General features: G+C 22.5%; 2 protein-coding genes across 5 annotated transcripts in view; one reads left to right on the plus strand and one right to left on the minus strand.

Annotated features, from left to right (window-relative positions):
• Positions 1–16,230, plus strand: part of LOC107997562 (uncharacterized) — a 28,229-nt gene extending 11,999 nt beyond the window's left edge. For 2 of the 4 annotated variants that reach the window (XM_017056251.3, XM_017056252.3), the window contains 2 exons: positions 9,598–9,923; positions 10,558–16,230. In XM_017056251.3, the coding sequence (XP_016911740.1) occupies positions 9,611–9,923; positions 10,558–10,874 (630 nt within the window). In that variant the 5' untranslated portion in view covers positions 9,598–9,610 and the 3' untranslated portion in view covers positions 10,875–16,230. Of the gene's footprint in view, positions 1–4,688; positions 5,045–5,688; positions 6,008–9,597; positions 9,924–10,557 lie in introns of those variants that run through there. The other 2 variants (XM_028666576.2, XM_062071774.1) reach the window with 2 other exon arrangements.
• LOC107997542 (golgin-84) lies at positions 15,658–18,731 on the minus strand. The gene is made up of 7 exons (XM_017056212.2): positions 18,404–18,731; positions 17,791–18,206; positions 17,251–17,701; positions 16,978–17,182; positions 16,662–16,901; positions 16,313–16,534; positions 15,658–16,164 (listed from the first exon to the last, which is right to left on the minus strand). Exons 1-7 carry the CDS (start codon positions 18,553–18,555, stop codon positions 16,105–16,107), a joined length of 1,746 nt encoding a protein of 581 aa, XP_016911701.1. The 5' UTR covers positions 18,556–18,731; the 3' UTR covers positions 15,658–16,104.
• Positions 18,732–18,756: the final 25 nt, after the last annotated feature.

An 18,756-nucleotide genomic window follows, 5' to 3' on the forward strand; every position in this document is an offset into this window, starting at 1 on the left:
TTAATTATGATATATATAATATGATAATTATATTATACAATTTCAATAAATCATATATCCATTTATTTTTTTGGTTTGAAATTAAATTTATTAAATTTTTTTTAATAAATTTATCGTTTGTTTTATCATTCCATCATTTTATGATCTATAATTCATTTGATTACGAATTTTAAATTAAATTAAATATCATTAAGTTAATAAAAATACATATTTTTTAATAATAAAAAAAATAAATTTGTTGTTAAAGTAAACATAAAATTATAATTTATAAATAATCAAAATAATAATTTATTATTAAACAAATATTTATAATTTTTTATATTTAATAGGTTTTAATAGAAATTATTAAAATTATTAAAATATTAAAATTTTATTATATATAAGTATTATATATAGATGAATTATAATAAAATATTATACAATATCGAAATAAAAAAATAACATAATAGAAAGTAAAATTTTATTCATTTATGATAAAGTGATTATAATTCATTTATGAAAAATTCATTTATGAGGAAAGAAAATTTCTATTTGCAGAAATTATTCATAAATTCTGTAAGAATAGTATTCAAAAAAGTTTTTTACTTAAAAAACCTGTTATAAGAAATCTTCCAACAACCTTTTTCTTCAACTTATCGTAAAAAAATGCTTTTATTTTAATATGAATATATTGATTATTCCATAAATATATAACATCTTATTAAAGTATAATCATAAAATAAAAAAAAATAAGTAGTTTTTTTGAGTATGTATATGTATTTTATATAAAAAAAATTTTCGTAAATGTATTTTTCTTTTAATAAAAAATATATGTAATATTTTTACGCAATTTAAAAAAAAAGATAACGATTCTTCACAATTATTATTCTTTCAGAATTATTGAGATTCATATTAATAAAAAATAAATGTCTTTCAATTAATTATTACTATAGATAATTTATTTACAAAAAACTTTAGGATTTCATTTAACAAATTTTTTTATCTTCTTTACAATAAAATAAAAATCTAATTTCATTTTTTAATGAAGATTGATTTGCTAAATTATAATAAAAAAAATCGTAAAATACTTCATCTCGAATATAGCTTTGGTATAACGTTGGTGTTAATGTAGAATTTAAAATCTTTCTCATACATTCAACAAAAGTGAATCGGACACTCTAGTCGTATAAAATTAGGCTCTCAATTAGAATTCTGCGTATAGATCGTGACTCTCGGTAACACGGTCATTTGTGGGGTGATAAATTTTAAATGTATCTCATGTAAGATCTCGGACAGCTCGTGAAACGGTAATAAACGATCGATAATGCTGTCACGCGGGCAATCTAGTCATTCTTATGAGTTTCTGATATCGACAGCCTACGCATGCCTGAATAGAATAATAAGATTCTTTTTCCCCAAGCATTCGACACGTGGCACGTATAACGAACTGCATGTGTCGCGGAATATTGCATGAGATGTTCCTTTAAACGTCAACTGAATGAATTAATTGAAGGTTAAACGATTGAAATAACTTTGATAAAATTTTTTTGCAATTATTTAAATTATTTAAATATTTATATATTTATATAAAGCATTATTTAAATTATAATATAGAAATTGATATATTTGAAATAATGAGAAATGTATAATTATATTTGTCACATGTACATTATAATGTACATGTCAAATGTACATTATAGTTTGTCTACAATTATGTCATTTTAATCATTGCTGCAATATTTTAAGTCAATTTTGAAAAATAATTTTATTTTAAATAAAATAACTAAATATTATGTACATTATTAAAAATGATTAGAAAATTATACATTAAATATTCTTAACTTTTACAATTCAATATTTCAATATAATTTTTTATTGTATAAATTTTCTAAAAAAATCTATCTGACATTTTATTCCTCTATGTCGTTAAACCATGTTATTCTATCAAAACAATTAGCGAATGTCTATTATAAGCAAATATTTAATGATACGTTTCCGGTTGTTAAAGTTGTATTCAATTCTTTGTATTCCTTTTTTTTTTTTCTATTCAATATAGATCTTTCAACTTTTATTCTTCTTAAAGATGAGAGGTGATAAATACATATAGTTTGATTGTATTCATATTGCTATATTCCATTCTCTTTTGAAAGCAGACAGTTGTCCCAAAAATAGGAAAACTTCGAACAATCCTCAGAGAATGTATGACATATATATTTTTCTGTTCAGTATTCTATTCACGATAAACCAACTATAATTTCTAAAGATTTGGAACTATATAATTTTTTTTAGAAAATTTCCAATAATTCCATAATATTTTTTTTACTTTCATCGTAAAATTGTAAAATTAAAAATATAATTCATCTTCTACGAATGATGTTGTTATATTTCCGAATAGTATTTTTACTTTTTATTAACTTTTATTACTGACACATGGTGTTTTCTTTCCAAACTTTCTTTCTTCTTTTTTTTTTTAATTTTTTATTAATTTATTTTTTTTAATAATAAAGAAAAAATCTTGATCGTATATATTACAAGGTTGCATTACACGTGTAACACGCTCAGAAATACCGTAGGCTCAACGATAAATATAACCGTGCCACTGAACTGTAAATTTAACACGTGTATCGGTAAAATTTATATATATATATCTAATACAAACTACTTTTATTCACTGCATCTTTCGAAATTCATTTTTAATTAATCGGGAAATAAAAACTCACGTAATTAATTCATTTTATTAATCCATTTTATATTTAAATTTTAACGTTATTCATTATTTAAATAAAACAAATATGTATAAAATATTCATTAAATTAAATTTATATAAATAAAAATACATTTAAATAAAAATTTAAAATCAAACATTTAATTATTTAAAATTATGATCTTAATTTAATCGTATTTAATATAATCAATTAATAAAGTACAAATAAAATAAATAAAACAAAAAATTAATTTCTGTTCTGTTCTATTCTATTCTGTTCTATTATATCAATTCGATTTTCTGGTTATCGAGATTAAGAGAGTGAATCGAAACGTGTTTCCCAACGCATGATAAATTGGTGCTTCCTTAAGCAGAGGACTTCTAGACGCGCACGTGCGAAGCTGGTCTAAATTTTTAACGACGTCCTAGAAATTCAATGCGCACCGCGTTGACTCATGACAGATTCTTGGAAAATTGCCGTAAACTTCAAATATGACACGTGGTGTGCAGTCGTAAATATAGCGGTTATCGACGAGACAAGTTACACGTGCCCTTCTTCACTAAAGGCCTTGTACTTCCCCCTAGTTTCGCACTCAGCAACTCCCATGCAGTTGCATCACTTTATCAAATAGTTTCACTTTCTTTATCTAACTTTTTATCTCGAGAAGTTCACACGAAATAACTATCCTTTAATAACATTATTCAGTTATTTATATAAGTACTGATAATTGTGATTTTGCAAGATATGTGTTATACATCACATGATTATTACAGTTATATCTTTACTATTATTTTTTTTACTATATAAACATTATTTTATCATAGAACCATTTGCAAATCGAATAATTTTTCAATTTTGGTAATTGAAACAATTGTAAAAATTAAATTATGAATTTATTACGATTAAAAATATAAATTTATATAAATGTATTAAAAAGTGAAACTAATAAAATAAAAATCTGACTAAATAAAATTATATTGAATATTTTATATATTTAATTAATATCTTTTTATTTTTTTACTTTCCATTCATTTTTTTATTTAAACAATTTTAATCTACAATCTACAATGAGGTTATATTATATTTAATTAATTTTAAAATAATTTACATATATTTAATATTTTAATTTTTAATTTTCTTTTTTTCAATATATTTTAAAAAATAATATTGTTTATATTTCTTTTTATTTTACTTTTAAATACAGATGTAAAATATTATTATTTATCTTCTGTTTACTCCATTATAAACTGTATGGAAAATTTAAATGTTATAATATTATATATTTCATATATTCTTATTACAAGTAATTTTATATGTTTCTTATCCAAAATGCTTTCTCGTTAATATTTCACTGATTATGAATACGTTTCGATCCGAGTCAGCACGTAGTTTTATGATACACGTGACACTCAGATCACACAAGGTATATTATGAATCATAAAATTTAAAAAAAACTTATCATACTAATTAATATCCACTGTAAATGAATTTTAAGATATAGAAATTTATCAAAGAAATTTAGCCCAAAATTTTACAAAATTCATGTGGAAATTTAAAAAGTTTGATAATACACAATATACTAAGATAACATAATAAAATAATAAAACAAAATATATTAAATATAAGCAAAAGATCAAATTCAATTTTTTTTTTTTTTTTAATATCGCAAGAATGCCAATTCATATCTCATTCTTCTGGTATAAAATTAACCAAAAGATCGTTATCGTTTTTCGTTTCGCGATAAAAATAATCGTGCAAAACGTGCAAATTACGAAACGCAACGAATCCACGCAAATCGGGGACGGTTGGCGAAACGCGGTAGACGAACCGAAAATTCAGCACGTGTGCCCTTATTGAAGGCCACCCAGTTCCCTCGCAGTTTTCCGCTCTTCCTCTCTCCCTCCCTCAGTCTCCCTCTTCCTTTCCTTCTCCCTTTTCCCCACGATGCAACCCCTCTGCAATCCGACTGTGGAGAGGCCTCTCCTCCCTATTGGCCTTCATTCGTAGGGAAGTTGCCGCTAACGGATGTCTGTATTGTAGAGCCCACCACTTTACTTTTCGGCTGGGTTCTGGGTGCGAATACACGAACGCACGGATGACACCTACGATATATCACGGCTGTTCCCCTTGGTGAATTATCGCGCGTATATCCGTCATGAGTCAAAAATTACCGTTAGGCTCCTTTGATCCTGTTGCCACGTGCATCGGTGGCTTACATTTAATAGAAAAGATCGCGTGATTATGCTCGAGCCATCGATGGAATTCTATTGAAGAAACCGTAGAGAACGGTATTAAGATTTTGACACTTTCACGATTACCGGCAAGATTATAACGGATGATAGTTAACGTACGTTGACTGGGTGAGTCTTTAGAAATGGGATTATAAATATAAGTCGATTATTTGGTTATATAATTTATCATGGCTAAGTTGTTGCGGATTTATATCGAGTTCGATTGAATTACTGTTACGATCTTTGAAGTTTATTTCAAAAGAACTTTTGCTAAGAGTTTATTTATGGATTATCTATGAATATATTTTATCTGTGACTAGAGGTTAAGAATGAAGTGTTGAATAACATGGAAAATTCTGCATATTTGAAATGTTCTAACATTAGTGTACATGTGTTCAGAATATGCACGACAAAATTCAGCAAATGGAATCTCATGCCAGAAATGTACTTCGTTGAATACTTATTTATAATTTATAGAGATTAACGGGAATCATTTCTAATTTAAGAAATATTCACAATATCGTTCGAGAAAAATATCTACATTCGATTTCGGATTCAATTTATATTAAATTAAATCTTATTATTCTAAATTATTCTAATATTTTCAATAGTAAAAAATCTATAAAATTTCTTCCATGATCTAATTATTTTTTATTTCTTAAAAAATACATATAAATATTACTATTATTATAATGATTACCATAATAATTAATATATTTTTATTTATTCTCTAAAGAGTAGAAAAAAAGAAAAAATTATTTTGCACTCTCAGTTCATTCATTTCAATATATCGTATATACATATGCGTTCATTCATTAATGATGTATCAGGAATATATGATATAGCTGTATGCGCGATATATGATATATTGCGCAGCCGCAATCGGATTATGGATGCTTGCATGTAGCGTTATCAGTATTGTTTCATAGTCGCACGTGGTGCGACGAAATCCGAGGTCAAAGCAGTCGGGGTAACCGGTCGAGGGGTGACGAGAAGTCGTGGCGAGGCTCTATTGCTTTATTTCGGTGCAGGCACGTGCACCGACATTCACAGTAATCAGGTCATCGCCTGCATCGATCGCGTCGCCAACCGGTACGAGTGAACACGTGTAATTCATAGCTAAACTATAGTTAAATACACACATGTTGTAGAGAACCCTTGATTTCGAACGTTAGGATCTTGAAAAACTACTCTGGTTACACTGATTAAGAAAACTAATCCGTAACTTGTTCTTTGAATCGTGCTATAAATGCCTCTTATAATGATCACGATATCTGTTGAAAAGTATAACGAATTTCAATACGGATGTGAAGATAATTTTTATTTTTTTAATTTATCGAATTAAAAAAGATTTGGAGGAATAATTTTTATTGTAAAAAAATAGTTTACTTTTGTGTATTATACGTTTATTTATTAGGTTTAATTTTTCTTTTTTTAAATTATGTATGTTGTACTTATGTAAGTTATTAGATAATAATAAAAATATAAAAAAAATTATGTAATTTTTTCTAATTGAATGATTTAATATATAATTCCTTTCGATATTTATAATTCCAATTACTGAAACCTTTAAATTTCGAGACAAAATCTAGGTCGTTGATAATCCAAGATCTATTTCATCCTTGGTTTCCTTTTTTCTAATTTTTTATTTTTAGAAAAAAAAATCTCAAATATTTAACTTAACGAAAATATATAAATGTATTAGAAATAAATACACACATAATTGTCCCAGAATTTTATTAAACTTTTTGAAAATTTAAAGGAGTAAAAGAATTAGACTTGAAAGAAATGTCGTATAGACATCAAAGTATTGAATTTAAGTTATGATATTAAAAATATTAATTATTATTAAAAATTCAATTTACATATTTCTTAATAGAAAATTATATCTCTTAATAGAAAATTAATTGATAAAGAATATAAATTAATTATATCTTTGTATTGTGTCTAAAAATCTTTAAATAAAAAGATTTGTTCAAAAGAAAATGATTAATCTGAAATACATATGAAGATGAAAAACTTGTAATTGAAAAATTTGCAAAAAATTGAACATTACCATCACCAAATTGATAATTGCAGAATGATTTGATTTGATTAGCAATGATCCACGTGCTGACTTTTCATCGTTCTTGCTTAACCGTTTTTATTTTAAAACGTTTCACGTACCTTCACGCGGACGTTGTTTAAGTAGTCACTTTTTACATCAAGCATTACCGCAGGTGTACACGTGTCTCCTGTGGTCAAGGTGCAAGACATCGGCTCGTGTCAGTATTATTAGGCATTTATAACAAGTGAAAGTCTTATCTCTCCATCCTTCATTTATAAATAATTTTCTAATCTCAAAATAAAACGATATTTCCACGCCAATAATCATTTGCTTATTATATTAATATTTTCTTGAAACAAATAATATTAAAACAAATATTTTAGATTCGAAGAACATGATTGATTTTTTGCTTAGATATATTTCATTAATCCGAATCTATAGTAATTATACATGAAGATTACAGAAAAAAGATATGACAAGTTAAATATCTTTTTTATTTTTTAAGAAAAAATATCTTAATATCTATTATCAATTAGTTTTTTTAAATTAAAATATTTTAAATTATTTAATTATATTTTAAATATTTTAAATATATATTTTAAATTAAAATATATCTTGAATACTTCAATGATATTGATTAACATATTATGATATTGATAACATCATGCTATTAACGTTCTTAAAACTTCAAAATTTTAACACTTTATTTAAACACATTACATTATCTTTAAATTTAGAATTGTTCTTCTTTTTTAATTATCATGATGAGATACTCTTTTAATGTCTAAAATTGAAAAATTAATATAAATAGATCTATCATGTTTTTTATATTATGGGCTAGACATGGACTTTGATATCAATTATATATAATCACGTTTTAATATGTCAAATTTTTTTAAATAAGAGTTAATTAGAATCGTATTTCATTAATGTAATTATCTTAATTAAATTTAATAATTGAAAGCATGATCTCGATTAAGGATTTAAGTACATTCTACAAATAATGTTTCAAACAAGATAAAGTTTTATAATTCTCTTCAAATATTTTCTTTGTGAATGCAGATTAAAAATATATTATCATAAAAATATTATAGAATAAAAATATATTTTTTTAAAAAATTTCTTATTTATTTATTTTTGAAATATAAAGTATCTACCTATGATTAACAAATAAATTAATTTTCATTCGATATTCTTTAATTTTATAATTAATTTTTAAGTTAGAATTAAATTATATTTAAATAATCTTCATTTTAAATTATAATTTATATCGCGAATATGATAAAATATTATTACAGATAATTAAGATATTATTAAAATAAAATTAAGATTAAGATAAAAACTAAAATATAATATCGTTCAAAAATTATTATTAAATTAAATATAATTTAAATTCAAAAATTAAATATTAGTATTTTTATCATTTTTGAATAAATATATCGTGTATAAAAATTATTTACTTAATGAAAGCACTTTCACATAATAAAACGCATCATTGATGCGTATATAAGTAGGTCATCGATTATTGTCTGTTCGTTAAATTACGCAGATGGCTAGTATCATTATGTATTGTTGACAGGACAATTACCATGATCGATAGACCAGGCTTGTATAACGTATAAACATAGTTTATGGAAATGTGAATCCATTTTCATGAATGGATTGGTCCATGAACATTCGTAAAAATCGTATATATCAAGAAGACAAATATATTGAAATGAATGTGGATATACGGGTAATTGTGTAATTGTGTAATTCTTGCAAATTATGCATAAATTGATTTAAATATTGTATATGTATAAAAAAAATATATAACTATACGTACAAAAAAATTATAATATGGTATCGCTTTTATTACTAAAATTATGAATAAAGATAGAAGAAATAAATTTGAGAAAAAATAATCTTATCATAATTACAAATAATTAAGGATAATGTATTTAAAGATAACTTTCTAATTATATCAATTTTTTTTTAAAGATAAATGCATTTTCAAACATTACATGAAAAAAATACAAAAGATAAAAAAATAATTAAAGATATATATAGATAGAAGAAATATATATATAGATAGATATATAAATAAATTCTTCGAAATTTACATATATATATATATATATATATATATTATAAAAATTGTATTATTTATTAAAAATTATAAATATTATTATTTTCTTGTTACTCTTCTTTCTAGCTTTATTTTCGCTTTTTTTTATTTTTGTTTTCAAATTTTTAATTTAAAAATAAAACTATTTATTATAATAAGATATTTAGATTTTATTTTCCCTTATAAATATATAAAAAGAAAAGATATAATTTTTTTTTATCTTTATTAAATATGAAGAAATTTGAAAACTATGAAAAATATAATCATCCAGAATATTAATATAAAATCAATAATATTAATGTACGACAAAATATGAACTATTAAAATTATCATATATTCATACAAGTATATTTAGAATTTTATTATTATCGTATTTAATAACATATTTTATTTTTATTATTAGTCTTAATCTAAATGAAAATCTCCTCCATAATACCTCTTTTAAATGATAAAAGAGGTTCTTTTTTTCTATAATATCTTTTTTAAATGAGTATCTTTTTTCTAAGAATTTTATTTTTCTGATTGCAGATTTTATTATAAAATGGCTCCGACTATTTACTTGTCGGAGATACCTGTTGTAAGAACATCTACAATCCCATGTTCACGACGAAGACAAAGGATTCATAATGGAGCTGTTGCAAAACAACAAAGGCTAGAAATTAGACGATTAGAAACGAATGAGTCTTCACGCGATAATGGATCTTTGACACCACCGGAAAATTCTCTTTGGGAATCAGAAAATTCCAATGACTCCTGTGATCCGACAATCGTTAGTTCTTCCTTTCCAAATGTTTCTGCTAGAGTTCCAGTGGACACAAAGGAACATTGGAAAGTGTTTCTAGCGAGACGAAAAGGTGTAGTTTTTAATACAATTAAGTGAGCACGTTGCGATTGATGAACAAAAACAAAGCAAATTTTATTAAAAGAACGATTTTTTTTTTAATAACTTTTTTATTGAGTTTAAGTTTTGAATTTTTGTTAAAAGATCATTTAAAAGAGAAGAATTTTTACTTAATTTTGAAATTTTTAATTCTATATAATACTATAAATTATTTCTAATTATTCCTAATTATTAAAAAATATGTAAAATTATGTATATAAATTATAAAAACTAATGTAAATGCGAATTAGATATCATTTTTAATTAATATTTGATAAATGAAATACAATAAATTATTAAAATTTAAAATACAAAATATTTCACAAGAAATGTTGTTTGGAATAAAAATTTTATTATCTCTAATTCGTTATTTTAATGAAATTTCAGTATTTATTTTAGAACGATATTCATCATTCATCTTTTTACATTATCATTATAATATAATTTATATCATTTCAATATTTTTACAAAATTGATGGATTTTTACAAAATAAATATAATTTTGATTATTTACAATAATTTTAATTAAAATTTCTTTTTAACTTGAAATTTAAGATTTATTTAAAATTGGAATAATTATATAATAGATCATTCGATATCATCATCAGGTCTTCTAGACATTGTCGTACGTACTATGGCTCTGATACGACGAAACAACATTCTTCAAGAAAGAGTAAACGCCCTGCGCGCAGAGACTCGAGACTTTATTCATTCAGTATTGAACAATCCCGAAAACAAGTGTATACAACAGAGATTGGATATTATTGACTGCAAGGAAACGGATGTGACCTCGTCGACGGAGAAAACTATACCAAGACCATCGCTTCCGCCTACACCAAACTCGATAAATTCCTCGTCAAACGACGTCACGTCAACCTGTAGTAACAACGAAAACGACTCTGAACAATCTGACATCGAATCGTAATGTTTGAGAATCATGCGCAAGAAAAAGAGGTAATTCGTAAACGAAATCGAAAAGAATAAAACGATTTGAGTCATTTGATCGTTTTACGTAGAATAATGATGCGATCGATTCTTAGTTGAACGAAACAGAATAAGAATGCTATTGGAAAGAAGATTGAAATGATGCAGATGAAGTTTAATTGATAGATTTCTTAGAATGTATTGTCTTCATCAATTCGTTACAGGAATTATTAATGATATTGAAGATTTTAAATAAAATTTCATGACTCTATCTGTAAGATAGTAAAATCAATAATATAATTTTTAAGTTTTTGATTTAAAATTTGTTCTTTAATATCATTAAAATTTCTTACGATTTAAATTGATCAATATAATGTATTATCTTTTATTTATTTTTTTTATTATTATTTTTAAAATTTATCGTATTATTTAAATAGTTTGTAAAAATTTCGTTTTATGAATTATTTCTATATAATATTTTAATCGTAAAAAATAATCCAAATAATAAAAAAATGACAAAAAAGAAACCATTTTCTTATTAGAAAATATAAATAAAATATAAATATAGATAGTAACTCAAAAATAACATAATTTTAATGTGGAGCAATCATATTTCATATAATATAAATTTTTAATAATAAATACCCAAATAAAATGATTATTTTTAATTTTATAAATAAAATAAGTATTTAAAGATAAATTCAATTATAATCTTCATTAATTTTTAATAATGCACATTTATCAAAAATTTTACCGAAGAATAAAGACTACTTATATTACAAATTAAAATTTAGAAATTAATAAAACTCTTCAGTCTATAAATCATTTGTAATCAAGAAAAGATTGTGTGGAATTGCACTATAATGTATAATATAAAGAACTTGAAATTATTCTATTTGACAAAGATTATCGAATTCTCCAAAAGTATATCATCTAATCTTTACATAATAGTTGTAAAAAAACTTGCATTATCAATGAAAAACTTTCTATATAGTTTCTTTTAAAAACTAAAAGATGTTTTAATTATTAAATACAAAATGGATCACATAAATGCAATATTTTTAATAATGGTAGAAAGAAAATATTCACTATATTTTTAGTAAAAGAAGTTTGCATGTCAATGAAGTAGCTATTCAGAAAAATTATAAAGTAAGTATAACGTTAGAAGATCAACAGTATAAAATAATTTGTAGTCATATAACATAGAATTATTTAAAATACAATTATTTAAAATATTTAAATACTTATTAACATTGCTATAAGACTTTCAGAAATAAAATTGCAGGATTGCTTCACACTCGAGTTTAGTATCCGAATTTTAGAAGCAAAGCTTATCTCTAAAAAGAAAAAAAATTGCCTGCAAATTTGTGGCTGTGAAATTTGTATTTGACTTGTAACTCTGCCTCTTTCTCTCGTTTTGCGATATAAGAATTTTGTGATTAATTGAATTAGTTTTAAACAAAATGGTGGTATTGTCTTAAGATGATCGAATGATTTTTGATTAATGAATATACTTCTATCAAATCTATCAGCATCGCGTAGAATTAAACGATAAAAACTTTTCATTCTAAATAATATAGATTTTTTAAAATATTTCATATTCGACATAATCTTAATACTTTATCAAGAGAATAAAGTATTTTCGGACTAAATATATCATAAAATAAACGTCCATTTTTATCTTATTTCAGTTAATATTATATAAATACATAATGTTCAAGAGATAGAAACTTATTATAATAAATATCATTTTATAAAAATTAATAATATAATCAAAGAAACATAAATAATAAAATTCAAGAAAAATTTTCTTAACTCATATTCTGTTTACATTAATAAAACAATAAGCACAATCTAAAGACAAATATATATTAATCTGCATGTTATATATTTTTACATAATCTCTTTCTAAATATAAAAAGGATTATAAAAACAACAAGAAATAAAAATTTAGTATTACTTTTTTAAAAGAGGTTCTGCAAATATAGTTTTCAATTAGTGAACCTCCTTATTTATCAATCGTGAGTGATATATATATATATATTTCATAAGAAGAACCAAATTTAAAAGCAATGCTAATTCTGTTAATGTGAAGAAAAAATTGTGATCGTGTATTCATATTTCAAAAATATAGTTTACAAAATTTCATACTGAATTATATATATAATGATCATTATTATAAATTCTTTCAATTCAAAATTATTTTTTTAACATTTACATATTATCATAAATATTTCATTATAGATATGTTTTAAGTTCCCCGTTTCCACTAAAATCTATTAATTAGTATTACTAAAGTAATGACAGAATTAAATATCTTATTCGCGAGATATATTGCAACAATCGCAAATTATTATTATCTTTGCGCTAATGATTATAAAATTTTAGATTATCAGAATATATTTCAAAAAAAATTCTATTTAATTATTTATAAACAATGTGTATGTATGTTCAAAAATATTAAAAAAATAACTAAAAATAATTATAAAAAAAATTTTATTCATCACAATAATTTTTTTTAATATTTTTAAAATATAAAAATACATTGTTGCAATCTTCCAAATTTTTGTTATGCTTTTATCGCTTTAAAAAATTCTTTAATTTAAAAAAATATATATATTTATTTTTAGGATAAAGTAGAAATAAAAAAACACATATATTAATAATAGAATGAATTCCAGAAATGACTGTATCAAAAGTTCTTAATTTAGCTTCTTTTTTCTCTTAGTAGGATGTATAATTTTATTACTTTTATTATTATTTAAACAATCAAACACGTTTGCCAAGAATTAAACGTAACAATTTATCGATTTGAAATATCGACAAAAAAATGATTTTTAATGAATCTCAAAATGAAATAGACTTAGATATTTGATTCGATTTTGATTAATACTTACAATGAATAACAGAAATGGGATTTATAATTGTTAAAAAAATATTTTTCACAATCCTGTAAAGAAATTGGTTTCAGTTTATAAAGAGCAATTCGAACAAATACAAACAAATGCGTATTATTATATTTTTTTCGTTGTTTAATATATGATATATATATTATATATATTAATCCTTTCATTCCTAAATTATTTGTATTTAATTTCTATTTCTAATAAACATTATTATTTAATGTAAATAAATAAATGTTTCATATGAAATATTAAATATTTTAAATAAAAATTAGATATTCGCTCCTGCTGATTTCGTTTTTTAATAATATTAAATATGATCATATGGGAAGCTCATATGGGATCATAAAACTCATATGGGAAAGAAAGGATTATATAATATTTTATATATATATTATATATAAATTTATATGAAATTAGTAAAAATTATATGGAATTAATTTGAAAATTATAAATAATATAGTACTAATATTAAAAGTCGAATATAAATGATTGAATTTTGAATTATTTATTTATTTTATAAAATGCACGTTTCTTTAAAATTTATAATATTGAAAAAAATATAAAAAAAATTTCAACAATAAGAATTCATAAATTTTATAGAAAAATAATAAATATATTTTGATTTCAATTTTCTAACTTATTGTTTTAAAATTTAAATTTAAATAATCGACAAAAATTACTGTATTTATATAAAATTTGTATTCATTTGAATGTTTAAATACTTAAACATTTTAACTTTATTCTAATATTCAAATTACTCAATATTTCAATTATTTTTGCAGTAAAAAAAAGAATAATCTAGTTCTGTTTATTTAAACTGATTATATTTAGATAAATCGGTTAATTATAAAATTTGTGCCTAAAAAGTATAGGAATCATACACTTTCCCGATTGCTAGAGCAATATACATACATAGTTGTAATTTATTCTACTTAAGTATTATTCGAATTGTTACAATTAGCAATCAGCAATGAATGAAATCTCGTGCAGCGTTTTTGCGAAACATTTGATAAAATTGTATATCTTTATAAAAATATATTATATCTCGTAAAATAATCTATATTTTAAATTAATGTCATAAACAATAGAATAATAGTAAATTGATAATTTGCAACAGAGGCATAGTATTAAACGTTCGATCAAACAACAACAAAAAAACTGCTCAACATATTATTAATATTTGGAAATTATTTGATTAACGTTTCATGTTATGTAATTACAAACAACAAATAAAAAAACAACTTCTTAATTACCAAATGCATATATTTGCAAGATATAAAAATAAAATAGAAATAGAAATTTTATTTATTCGCATGCCTCTGTTTTATATAGCATATCAAATTCTTTTGTTTTAATGTAGTAAAGTAATGTATAGCATTAAGAATCAACCAAATCACATATTAATAATTAGCGAGATATGTAAAAATAGTGAATAATTAATTAGATTATTTAGATATTTTTGCTTTTTGTAATGATATATGTAAAACATTTAAAAAAAAAAGAAACTAAAATCTGATATTATTAATAAATTAGATATACATTAAAATGATCTCAACCTCTAAAAATTTCTAATAAATTATTTTTTCAAATATATTCCATAAAAATTTTGAATCCTGTGATTATGTTCGATTTTATATATATATATTTTTAATAAATATTATTTCATAGAGAATAAATTCTTAAGTATATTTATAATTATAATTGAATATTATTATAATTAATACTTATAGTTGATCAAATAATATAAATTTATATCAATGAAATTATAATTATTTTATTATAAAAAAAAAAAATACATAAAATTTATCGATATTACATATTTCATTTTAAAAATTAAAAATTATCTTTTTCAAAGTATTTGATATGAAAAACTATAATGCAATTAATATTATTTATTTATTCATTTATTTAAATTGAATTAAATACATTATATTTATTATCTTTGTAATATTATTTTTGTTTTTCTGTATAGTGCAAAAATAAATAATGATTTGAATAGAGAAAAATATTTCATTAGTTATTAATTGCAAATATAGAATTTCTGTTCCATATTTACAATAATTTCATAAAAAGTTATTAACATGATATACATATATTCAGTAAATACTATTTAATAAAACTATTATTCAAATAAATGTTAAAAAATTAATTTAAGAAATAAAATTTTTATATATTATATAATACATTATAAACTTGTAAAGAACATTAAAAAATTGCAGATTCAATTTATAATTATAACAATATTATATGTGCATTATTCCAATATAATATTTACAAAAATGTTCTATTGTATTATATATATATTGAATGTATTATAAATATTGATTAATGTGCTTCTGGTGATTGTGATAAAAGAACTATAAGAACCCAAAATTGAAGTAATGCCTGTAAAGAATTGAAAAAATATAAAACTTAAATTTCAGTTATAATAAATATACAGTCAATAATTAATTAATGTTCAATTTCAATATTAATTTCATTTTTTTTTTGTACATTGGAACTTAATGATTCTAAATCTATATACCATACTTACCATATAAATTAATACCAAAATCCTTGCAAGAGGATATCTTCTTAAAAATACTCCTGTGCGAATACTAATAGCATCTAATAAAGAATAAGCTCTTTTTACTCTTCTAGTAACTCCAGTATCAAATGGAGTTTCTATTAGAAATGTCGGTACTTGAGCTTTAGCATCATCTGTATCATTTATACTATTGTAAGGAACATTACGACGATTGTTCCTAAATTCATGCTGTAAAGAAAATATCTTATTATTATACATATAAAATCGTTAATATTATAATATTTCACAGAATAATATTTTCATATTTGATACTATTTATTCCAGTTAGAAAATAAATTATTTTTAATTAACATACTTCTATTTTTTCTAATTGTAGCCTTAAAGCATTTCTTTCTGTTGTTAAACTTTCTAATGCTTGTTGCTTTGAAACTAATGTTTGTGTAAGAGATGCCAATCTCGATTCTACTTCGCTATTTGGTGTTGAAGCTGCAGATAATTGCATTCTAAATCGAGCAATTTCAGAATCGCTTTTTTGTATTTGTGTAGTATAATTATTACGTTGTCGAATTAATTCATCTTTTAATGATCTTATTTCCTAAAATAATGATTATTATTAATTAATCTCATTACATACAACATATATAAAACGTATAAATAAAATATTAATATACATCTGAATGTAATCTTGCATCTTCTTCTGCATCCAATCTTCTACGCCTTTCCGTAGCAAGAATTTCTTGAGCTTGTACATTTGCCTCAGTAGATTTTTGCCTCATTTTTTCTAATTTTACATCAGCATTCATTAATTCTTCACGTACTATTCTTAATTGTTCAGAAATTTGTTGATTTTCTTCTCTAAGTATATCACGTTCTTGTCTATCATTTAATAATATATATTAAAATAAAATTAATTAAATATTTATTTTTTCTAAATTTATATTCACCTTAATTGATTTAATTCTATAATAGTTGTATCATCCATTTTTGTAGACTCATTGCATCTTAAATCTGCTATCAATTTTTCTTTTTCTTGTAATGTCTTTAAAGCTCTAGCTTTATGTTGTTCTAAATCAGATCTAGCAGAATTTAATTCTGATCTACTTCTTTCTAAAGCAAATTGTAATTCTATTACTTGTTTAGATAATTGCATTTTTTCTGTGTATAGAGATTGCAATTTTTCATTCAAGACTGTGATTTCTTTTTGATGGTCTGTTTCTTGTTTTCCAAGTAATTCATTTCTTTCTTCTAAATTTCTTTCTACTTCTTTTAGATATTTTCTTACATATTTGTTGTGAGATGAATTCATTAATTTATTTATTTCTATATTTTCTTGTTTCACATCATATTTATATTCTTGTTGTATAGTATCAGTTTTTTTTTTAATAATATCATGTCCTAAAATAAATTTGAAAATTAATTATTTGATTAAATTTTTAAATTAACATAAATTTAAAATATATATTTTCCATTATTTAAAATAATACCAGAAATTTGATTTTCTACTATTTCATCATTTAATGTATCTATTACTTCGTTTGTACAAAAATTATTGTTTACATTTACAATATCATAATTAAGATTATCTGTTACATCTACAGAAGTATGCATAAAACTGGGACTGGATCGACCACTATGAATTGATAAATCTGATACAGAATCTGTAGTATCTGTTGGATGTTCAACCATAAGTGATGAAGGTGTTGGTGGTGATATTGAAACTTCTGCTATATTCTTTTTTGGACTTGAATTTGGTGTATTTAAAAATGTAAGAAGCTCTTCATCTCTAGACATAATAGAATTTGTTGTCAGTGAAGAAAGATTTGATGTTGAACGAACATAAGAAAAATTTTTTGGTGATTCTGTAGTAGATTTCAAAATCATATCATCTTGTTTGTTAACACTGAAATATCAAATTAATTGTGTGCTTTATTTAATAAATATTAATATACAAATGAAGATTGATAAAAAAACAATAATATTTAAATTAAAGAAAAAATTAATCTATTCTTTAAAAAAATAATATGTATAATTAATAATAGATAATATTTATATAGCAAGATAAAATATTAATGACATTTAATAATCAATTTTTTTTACCATGACTCAGAAGGAATCCATGTAACATGTGTCAATTGAGACTGTGATAATTCATATTTGTCTTTATTTAAAACTGCAGCGGTATTTTTATCTATTTTATTTAATAAATTTTCAGCTTTATCAGCAAGACCTGATAACCATGCCATTTTCATATAAAAACAAAAATAAATCCTTTATAATTTTGATGACGTTTAACACTTCACAAAATTCATGTTCTTATCTATAATAACTTAACCTAAAATAATAGAATATATACATCTATATATATATCAAAATTATTTAAAAATTTCCTTTTATCTTAAATTGAATTATTAAGAAATATAAATATGATTTAGTAAATATTAATAAATTTT

This window comes from Apis cerana, linkage group LG2 (assembly GCF_029169275.1).
Source record: "Apis cerana isolate GH-2021 linkage group LG2, AcerK_1.0, whole genome shotgun sequence".
Taxonomy (NCBI): domain Eukaryota; kingdom Metazoa; phylum Arthropoda; class Insecta; order Hymenoptera; family Apidae; genus Apis; species Apis cerana.